The 10610-nt window shown below is 44.3% G+C and overlaps 1 protein-coding gene across 1 annotated transcript in view; it reads right to left on the reverse strand.

The window, feature by feature from the left end:
* Positions 1-10559, reverse strand: part of LOC125440559 (vomeronasal type-2 receptor 26-like) — a 33894-nt gene extending 23335 nt beyond the window's left edge. Inside the window, exons 1-4 of the mRNA XM_048510430.1 lie at positions 10498-10559; positions 4413-4695; positions 2974-3222; positions 1633-1860 (exon numbers count right to left, since the gene is read on the reverse strand). Of these exons, the coding sequence (XP_048366387.1) occupies positions 1633-1860; positions 2974-3222; positions 4413-4695; positions 10498-10559 (822 nt within the window). The remainder of the gene's footprint in view (positions 1-1632; positions 1861-2973; positions 3223-4412; positions 4696-10497) is intronic.
* Between the last annotated feature and the right edge of the window lie 51 nt (positions 10560-10610).

Raw genomic sequence — 10610 nt, forward strand, 5'->3', positions numbered from 1 at the left:
TAAAAATTTTCAAATAAAGTATTTTAAAAAAAGATCAGCCTCTTAAATCACCATGTCTTGCCCTTTATCACGCCATACTCTAGCACTAGATACAGTTTCCTCCTGGCCGGTTCCTGTTCATCAAAGACATTGGTGACAGGACAAAGTGCATTAGGAACAAGTGTTAGGGACAAGATCTTATCTGGACGGCCCAAGTTGGCTTGATTTCATGAAATATTGGAAGCTCAAATTTCAGAAACTAAGCAGTAGACTATGGGCCTTTCCCCACTTACCTTAAGCCCCGTGCTACTCTCTTCCAAAGTAGTCTGCGAGGGTCCATGAGCTTACTCCACGACAGGAAGTGACAGCAACAGCAACGCCCGGCAGCTGTGATTCGCCCCCCCCTCAGAGTAGCGGCATCCCTGGCGCTGGAAAGCGGTGCCTGTTGATGACCCAGCGCAGAGCCGCGAGAGGTGGAGTAGAGGCTACTGAAGCACCAGGGATGCAGCAGCTCACAAGAAACGGCGTCGCGGCATAGGGGGGGGATCGCCGGTGGGGAAAGGCCCTATGAGAGGAAGTTGCAGGGTGCTAATCAGAGGCAGGGAATGAGATGACACCAGTGGTGGGATCCAAACATTTTAGTAACAGGTTCCCATGGTGGTGGGATTCAAACAGTGGTAAGCACCAGTGGGGCCTGGTGCGGGCATGACAGGGGGGGGGGCGTGGCCAGGCATTCCAGGGGCGGGGCTTTAATAATTTCTCTGTTACTGTAAAAAACTCTTACTGTAAAAAAAAGTTCCTAATTTCCAGCTGGTATCTTTCTGTCCATAATTTAAACTCATTAAACTCATTAAACTCATTATAGCAAGTCCTATCGTCTACTGCCAACAGAAACAACTACTTCTGCTCTAATTGACTGCCTGTCAAATACTTAATACTTTCAAATACTCAATTTTGTTTCTAGAAATCAAAAGAAGGATACTTTCCTTAAACAAGGAACTTGACCATATTTCTAAAACATGTTTTGAAAACTGCCCAACCGGGAGAATGATCCCGTTTTCTACCTTCGCTAACCAGCCACAGAGGAAACAAGCAGGACTTGATGATTTTTGGACCTAATTAGATTTCTAGCGGAAAAGCGAATTGATGAAAGTGACCCCCCTCTCGGCACACGCAAAGAATTAGTCACCCACTCTCGGGAACTGGTGAGAACCTGCTGGGTCCCACCTCTGGATGACACATCTAATCATCTCTTGCATTAAAAATCTACAGGGTCAGTATAAGTCAGTTGTGACTCGGTGACACGTTACGTGCTCAAGGGATAAGTTCATTTAGCTGCCCGTACCATTCCTTGATGCATACTTTTTCCACTGCCGGCTGCAACAACAGCTTCCTGTTGGTCATATCTCCCCTACCCTCCAAATTCCAGTTACCTGGACTCGAAAAGGTTTAGGTAAAGTTTTGCTTCTTCCTCTGAAAGCACTGTAATATTTTTGTGATTTTGTGGTATTGAGGTTACCTCTGTTTCTATGCACTGTACTTCAGTGTTTCCATTTTATTCTTCCTTCCCTTTTCCCACAGCTCTGACTCTAACACACACAAAAGAGCGTGATAATGACAATTTCTACTTGGTGACCTCGATCTCAGTCCCACCTGGTTAAATGTGTTGGGCCAAGTGATGGCCTCCACTTTAACACTCAGCTCCTGGCCTGGTGAAGCCTGTGGATCCAGCGTTCCTACTTTGACTCTCAAGAAGGACTGATTGGGGAAAGTCACCCAGTTTACAATCTCCAACCCAGCTGCTAGTTCACCATTTTCACTGAAATACACCAGATCCCCCGCATTGTTGTTAAATGATATTCTTCTCAGGAAAGTGTGGATCTGAAGAGAAGGTGAAAAATGTTGATTTTGCTAAATCAGAAGAAGAAGAAGAAGAAGAAGAAGAAGAAGAAGAAGAAGAAGAAGAAGAAGAAGAAGAAGAGTTTGGATTTATATCCCCCCTTTCTCTCCTGCAGGAGACTCAAAGGGGCTGACAATCTCCTTGCCCTTCCCCCCTCACAACAAACACCCTGTGAGGTAGGTGGGGCTTAATAAGAAGTTAAGTGCTGTTCTTTTCATTCTTCCTGTAATACTGGGGTGTCAAACTCCAGATATTCATGGACTATGGTGGGTTCTGCATGGCACAAATATAACATCTTTAGGATTTTATAAAAATATAGTTTCTGGCATTGTGTGTTCCCATAGCACAGGAGAACACAAGTATAACAAGCCAAAACAGATCTTTCCCTCCACCTGCTGCACAACTCTTGATAATTTCACAGTTACGCCTGCCATTTTGTGTGCTGCTGCACATTTTCCATGAAGAGTTTCCCTCTGCTTTTGCTGTGAAAAGTAGATGAATAAAGTTTGTTTTGCCTAGCAATCCTCTGCACAGTTCATTTTTCCTTTTTTTTTGTTTTGTTTTGAGTGGGATTTCTGAAAAGCTATGATGACATAATTGGAGAAAATGCAATATGGGCATATTTGTGTCATCTTAGCTTTGCAGACATGACCCTCAAAAAGACTCCCCCCCCCCACATTTCTGGGATCACTAGGCCAAACAATCTCTATTTGTCTACTTCTTGCAATGAAAGTGCACATGGATGAGCCAAATGTATGGTCGAACAGGTGCCAGATTTCCAGATTTAGGGGGAGAAACATTTCCTTGATGAATATAGCACTCCATTAATAAACAAGAAAAATTTAACACTTTGGACTACTAAACTACCCCAGTCTGATCATAGAAAAAGCAAATGTAATCAAATCGAGCCCTTCGGGGGTGAGGCGGCTTATAAGTCGAATAATAAATAAATTAAATAAATAAAAACACAGTGCAACATTATATATTCTGAACTCAGCTGTTCACATACTTGGATATATTGCTGAAATTTAATATTGCCACATGTTAAGATAGCCATGTCAAGAAAATTTCATGGGATGTTTTTAAAAAAATACCTGCCAGTATTGAAGATGTGGAAGATCCACTCTTCCTCTGTCTCCCTTTTCTCCCAGTTTTCCCCTGTACGCATAAACCTTATGTAAAGCATGTGCTATAGCATACACTGCAGTGTAGACACTGTAGCTGAGGCCGGTCATACTTGTTTCAAACAAAACTCCAGGTAAGCTGTCCAGTTTCTCTTCACCTGTGCAAGTATCACTGTTCTCCAGCCTCTCAATGGAATCATCAAACACACAGTTGAATGCCTGTTCCCAGAAGATTCTGAGAAAACCATCCCCATTTGGTGAATCAGGTTGCAAGAACTGAAGGAATTTATGAAACTCCGTGATTTCTTTTGAGCGAACGGCAAAAGATAAGGCCCCGTGGAAGACACTGATATCCAAACCTCTGTACATTGACGATGACGAGAATTCCCAGTGGGCTGTCATAACCCATAACTTAGCTAAGGATGCTTCTGGAATGCCTTCTGACACTGAATTCATGTATAGCAACCATTGAAAAAGTGAAATTGTTTTATGGTCTGCGTTTACAATAAATACCTTGACAGTGGATCGTTGTAAAGAATAGTATAGTGGTTTCCAGGTTATCCATAATTCCATTATGTTTACAACATAGTCTACTACTGGTATTTTGGCCATGAGAGCTACACAGATGTTTTTCTCGGAAAGCATAGGTAAGAAAGTCTGCAGAAACTTATCTCCCAGGTCATAATCTCCCGTTATGGTCCCAATCCAGGTCCATTGGAATTGCAAGAGGAGCTGGACCATCCCTGCGCACTGAAGTTCTTCCCTGGGGACCATCCGATAGAAGGAAGGCAACTGGGTCTGAATATTCATTACTGGAGTCAATACACAGGAAGCGACCTACACAAAATAAAACACATTATTCCAAGACAAAGCTTACATGGTGCTAAATTGTAATGAAAACGTCCCACAAGTTGGTGTGAGAATCCAACATATACCCATAAGGATAATATCAAAATTAACAAATAAACAAAAACAGCTGTGCCTGACTCTGGCAAGTCCTATTCCATGATGAGACATAACAGGAGTGGGACATTTTCTATGGGTAATTTCTATTTCTGGTCTAACTTAGTAGTATTTTATAGAAAGTAAGACTTGAGAAGCAATATGGTTGTAGTTTCCTAGCAACCCCCAACCCCACCCCCTCGGACTAGTGAGAGGTCATAGTATGCAGGATTGTAAATTAATTTGAAGCTATTCATCCTGTGGGGCTTTTTTTTTAGCATTTCAGATTTTTCTGGAAACCTTGAACTTCATTCAGAGTTGTAGAGAAATTCCCCACCCCTCTCACTGGCTCTATCATGTGGATTTCTTGATTCCCAATCAATGTCCCTGGTCAGAGTAAGGCACCGTATAATGAGATGAGACTTGAAGGGCTCCATGGGCCTTGCCCATCTTTTTAACTGAGGTACCTTGTAGATTTCTAAGATATTCGCCATTTCAAGGGATATTTCATTGGTAAGGGCCCCAATAACAGCAATCAGATTCTTTGACTCATCACATTTGTAATTGAAGACCATCCTATTTTGGCAGGTTAGAAGTCTCAGGGTGTTCAGAGAAGTCATCCTAGTATTCATGTAGCTGTCATGTATGTGGAAGCCCAGACTGACATTTGGGAGGAGGTTGGGGTTCTCATTTATCTCCTTCACAGCAAATACCAAGGACAGAACCTGTTGGTAGACCTTTGGTACAGTCCTAAAGGAAGAATCACATCAGGTATCACACAAACATTCAATGCTCCTGGTACATTTTTAGGAGTGTTTCCACTGTTCTTTATATGACTGTACTTATATTTAGGATACAAGTTTAAACTTTCTCAACCTCACTTGTGTAAGAATGATCGTGCTTTAGTCTTTGAAAATCTTTTAAATACTACTTTTCTTGAAAGACTTTTGATGATTTTAATGCCCAGGCTGTACTTTTTATTTGTTGTTTCCAATGATCCCCCTGAAGATATGATGTTTCTTTAGAGTGTTCTGCAAATGTTCAAGGAAAACGAGCACTGAGTTGAAAAATTAGTTCTGGGAAATGCACCAGACAGACTACAAAGAACAGGTCTCACATATTCAATTTGCAGTTAGGTGTCAGTGTATCCTTCATCTCTAGATCCTCTTAGTTTATAGCCTTTACTACAGTGATGGCGAACCTTTTCGAGTCCGAGTGCCCAAATTGCAACCCAAAACCCATTTATTTATCACAAAGTGCCAACACGGCAATTTAACCTGAATACTGAGGTTTTAGTTTAGAAAAAACGGTTGGCTCCGAGGCGTGCGTTAATCGGGAGTAAGCTTGGTGGTAGTTGGTGGCTTTGCTTTGAAGCAACCGTGCAACTCTTCCAACGGGTGAATCACGACCCTAGGAGGGTTTACTCAGAAGCAAGCCCCATTGCCAGCAACCGAGCTTACTCCCAGGTAATGGATCGTGCTTTAGTTCTTCGCATGAAAATCAGTGGCGTTTAACAGCGCTTAACAGGGTTACCTACACTGCTTCCCCAAAATTAGGTCTTAGGTTTAATGCTAATAATCGAGCCCAGTGGCCCAGGCCAGCCTAGATGTATGGGGGCCCCCTCTGTTTGTGCATGCCCACAGAGAGGGCTCTGAGTGCCACCTCTGGCACCCGTGCCAGAGGTTCACCACCACTGCTTTACTAGATAAATAGTTTAAAGCAGAATAGGAACTTTCAAATGACAAGGAATTGGATCTTCACTAATTGCAACCATCAAAACATGGATGATTCCGAAAAAAAAATCAGTCATCATATATAATCCGAAATGTGCCTAAGGATATAAAGAAGTGTTTTATTAAAGCAAGAGAGGAGAATATTTGATTTTTTAAATTAAATCAAACATGCTCATAATGGGAGGTGTGGTTGAAAGAATTTGTGGAATGCACAATAGACAACAGGAGTAGGAAATACCCCTGTTTAGGTGTATGCGCATTTTTAAAATTAAACTAATCACATTCATTATTTTTTAAAAATTAGATTGAGACAGCCGTGCCATTGGCTATATTACACATTTCTAAAGGTTAGGGCTTGATTTTGGATATACTATTAAAGAAAAAGGTAACTTTCATCTTACACATCTCCTTCTTCCATTTTCATTTTGGGATAATGCCTGAAAGATATTTCATCAAATAGGCCGACAAAAAATGAACCCATGGCTCCAATAATTTGATCTCCAAACTGATAATAATCATATGTCACCTGGCTAGAGTCTGTCATGGTACATAATTGACTAGGTGTGAATGTTACAGTTGGAAATAAGTGCAGTTCGAGAATTAGGAGCAACTGGAATGCTATTGTCATCTCAGGGGAATCTGAATGCAGCATGCCCAGATTTTATCATCCAGCTTTGAGTGAGTTTCCAACTGATAATTTTCTGTTCCAATAACTGTCAAATATTTCACCAGAACACTGTGATCTCTTCCCATTCCGTCAGCAAAGAGATTAATAGAACCGGGATATTTTATATAATTTTTCAGTTGTTGATAGTGTAAGTGGTCTTGGAATAGACCTACAGGATCTGGCAAGACAGAAAAAGCACATTTAGTAATTTGGAATAATTACAGTATTTAAATCAATTGCCCTGATCATAGTGTGGGATGAGGCCTCGATTGTAGCAGAAAGTCAGAAGAAAACAAGATTATTAGTTTTCTGAATGTGTCAAGTTCAGAGATCCCCAAGCTCTTTGAGCTTTTGGTCACCTCTGCGAAGTCTAAACAGTGTGGTGAGGCAACCACTGCATCACACCTCTGGCCAGCTAACAGTCATTACCCCAAATGTCTGCACCCCCTTTCTAAAAACTCAGTGAAAGCCAGAAAAGGTATTGGCAGAGGCCATGGTGTCAGCTAAAATGGTGCTGTCTGCCCCTTTAAGAGTGGGGGAATTAGCAAGGGTAGACCTGGATTAGCAAGAGAATGGGTAAGCTTGAGATCTTTGTTGCCGACTTTAATAAAGATCACCCTTTCCAAGAAATCCTCAGGAAAGTGAAGTAAAAGTTCAACCATTTGTACTATGAACCAAATGGTTCTTTAAACGAAGGGACTCTCAGATTTTTCCTGAGCAGGGGAATCTCATGGGGATCCTCAAGTGTTCTCCAATGTTTTCTGGGGGGCCCTGCCATCACTCCCTGTGAATGCTGTATGCCACATCCCATCAGGGGGGCTGCATGCCGTAAGAGGGTACCTGCCACCAACCCCTGTCACCATCCGGGGATCCCCAGGGATGGCCTTCTTCCTCGGCACAATCAGGGGTGGTCTGTGGCTCCACGCCATTTCCCTCTGTTGGTCCCTGGTCCCTGGTCATTGCTGAATCTTCGAGACCGCATCACCCCATACGTCCCTAGGCGGCCTCTCCGATCGGCGGAGGCCAATTTACTGGTGGTCCCTGGCCCCTCGATGATGCGGCTGGCCTCCACGCGGGCCAGGACCTTTACAGCCCTGGCCCCAGCCTGGTGGAATGCTCTTCCTCCAGCTGTCTGGGCCCTGCGGGACCTTGGGGAGTTCTGTGGGGCCTGTAAGACGGAGCTGTTCCACTGGGCCTTTGGAGGATCCAGCTGCTAATAGTGGCCCATCCTTGGCCCTTAACATCTGGGCCGCTAATCCATCATTGAGACTCGCCATGCCTCCCTTTATCGTGGGGAGGGAGGGATTTTATATTATTGGAACGCTGGACGCCACCCTACATCTTGAATTTTAACTTAAATTTGAACCTTGGGCTTATATTTGGTAAATGCATTGGGAGATTTTATCGCTGCTTTTAAATGTTATTTAATTATACTGTTTTAAATGTTGTACACCGCCCAGAGCCCTTCGGGGATGGGGCGGTATAATAATAATAATAATAATAATAATAATAATAATAATAATAATAATAATAATAATAATAATAATAATAATAATAATGTGGTCGAATGCTGTTTGGGGGTCCCTGCCACCGACCCCCACCTCGTCTCACAAGTTCGAGGGTTTCTGCCACCAACCCCCTCTTTGTCTCGCAAACCTGGGAGTTCTCTCAGCAGCTCCTGGCTCGGAATCCTATCGCTCTGGTCTCCCCCGCAATCCATCCACAGTTAAAGCAGGAACAGGAACCGACCACTGCTGCTGTCGTCGACCTCCAAGCAGCGCGAGTTGATTTATTGCCATCTAATTTAATTAACAAGAATGCCAAATGTCCTGCACTATAGTGGGGGGAATAGCAAAAGGTCGTAAAAAGGTAGTAAAAAGCTATTACAACCCTCGCACTCATCAACAAAGCTTCAAAAGCCCTAAAAGTTTCTAACTGCCGGAGCTCTGAAATGCTGTGACTGCTCCGGGCGCCATCTTTGATTCTAGTTTTGAATTTGAAATTCTATTGCATTACTTAATCATTTTTGCCACTGACAGCACGGTAGTGCATATCGCTTGTGTTTCCTAACCATGGATACACATTCATAACATGCTTCTCCTGGATGTTGTGATTGATTACGGGGTGTAAGGGTCTGTTACTTCAGTCATCAAACAAGACTCAAGAAGATTTCAAGAGCTTTATTGGAACCGTGCCAGCCCAAGGCTTAGATAGCGAAAACTTAAGTCTGGCTCTCTGGCCTTGGCATATACCTGTAAGTTAGAGAAAGGTTCAGCCCATAATCCTCCCACCCTCGAATTCCCATAATATCAGCATTTGAAAGGATGGTGGGAACAGAGGTACTGTTTAGGACAGACAGTTCACTCCGAAGAAAGGCAGATAAGGATGAATGGTTCAACTCTTCACTAGTTACCTGCAAGCAGGGGAGGCCTCCTTAGCCTCAGGTGATGATAATAGCAGTCATCTATGACCTTCGTGAGGACGTGTGAGCTGCCAGGCTGAGCATGGCACAAGTCTGACACAGGGGAGCCTATATTCAGTGCAAATTCTTTGTGTTGCCAAATAGTGTTTATCTGGAAACAGCAGGTCACTGTCTAAGAACAACCAATGATAAGAAGGAACTGAGAAAACAGAGAAGGAGGAGGACAGATCCCAATGGTTGGCTTTTACAGTGAAGCCATTTCCGCACGGCAACGCTCAGGTGGTGCATTGGTGTGTATGCCGCTGATGCACCCCCTGGGACCATTCACATGAATGGTTCTGGTAGGGGCAGAGAAGATGACTCAGCCTGCGCGGAGGCTGCACCGTCGCCCAAATGCCTTACCTTCCCTCTGACCCTCCGGCGCGTCGCATAGGCCATGGGACATGCCCCCTGCTCTGCATGACAGCTTTGTTGGAGGAGACATGACAGCAGATACGGTTGGCCAATGAATAGCAAAGCGCAGAGGAAGCAAAGGAGGAGGCAGACCAGGAGAGCACAGGTGAGGTTCCTGTTGTTGGCTTTGACAATGGGGGTGTTGCGGTGCTTCATGAAGATCCCCATCACCAAAAGTGTGATCAGAGACAAGCAAAGGACAGAAGTCATTAAAGCGATCCCCAGTGGCTCTTCATAAGACAAGAAAGTGACACCTTTGGGAATACACTGATCTTTCCCTGGGTTTGGATAGTGATCTACTCTGCAAGTGATACATTCATCCAGGTCTGTAAAAGAGGGTGGGGAGAGAAGGAGGGACAATGTCAGTGTTCTGCATACCGCATAGGTGTCCCCGTCTCTTATACCTTTGTTGGGATTACAGCAAACGCATTTCACTCCACAGCCCATCCCTACCTACTGCAGTTTGTGGATGCTAGACCAGACTATTCTGTAAGCAGCCAAGGCCTTTTTGAAGAAGAAGATGATGAAGACGACGAAGACAAAGAAGAGGAGGAGGAGGAGGAGGAGGAGTTTAGATTTATACCCCTCTTTCTCTCCTGTAGGAGACTCAAAGGGGCTTACAATCTCCTTTCCCTTCCTCCCTCACAGCAAATACCCTGTGAAGTGAGTGGGGCTGAGAGAGCTCAGAAGAACTGTGACTAGCCCAAGGTCACCCAGTTGGCGTGTGTGGGAGTGCACAGGCTAATCTGAATTCCCCAAATAACCCTCCCCAGCTTAAGTGGCAGAGCGGGGAATCAAACCCAGTTCCTCCAGATCAGAGTGCACCTGCTCTTAGCCGCTACACCACTGCTACTCCACTCTGAGGACCTTTGACCCTCTGATTTGGGAAACAGCATTTCCCTCCTTTGCACTGCTACAAGAGCTCCAGTCCTCTGAGCAAGGTATTCTGCAAGCACCAATCTTCAAATGGGCAAAATCCACACCTGTCTTCTCCTTTGGGGCCCCCACCTGTGGAATGGTCTTCCTGAGAAGTTCAGGGAGGCTCCTGTTCTCTTGGTTTTGGGCAAACTATGCAAAACTGAATTGTCCAAGAGAGATTTTCTGTGCAGGCAATAGAGTTACACAGTACTAAACAACTGGCTTACTTAGATAAGTTAGTAGGAACGATGATTTGCTGATATATTTAAAGTTCCCATCCAAAGGGGGGGGGGAGCGAATCTACCTGTGGGAGTGACGTACAGCCATGCCAGCAGATTTGCCCTCTCCAAGGCACTGACCCAGGTGGAAGGGCGACCTTGCTGGTGTGCCGCTGCTGCAGGCCCCTCTGACACTGGGACATAGTACCGGATGTGGTAATGGTGTCCCAGCGCCTATGGCACCACTGCTGGAA

The sequence above is a fragment of the Sphaerodactylus townsendi genome, linkage group LG11 (genome assembly GCF_021028975.2).
Source record: "Sphaerodactylus townsendi isolate TG3544 linkage group LG11, MPM_Stown_v2.3, whole genome shotgun sequence".
Classification (NCBI taxonomy): domain Eukaryota; kingdom Metazoa; phylum Chordata; class Lepidosauria; order Squamata; family Sphaerodactylidae; genus Sphaerodactylus; species Sphaerodactylus townsendi.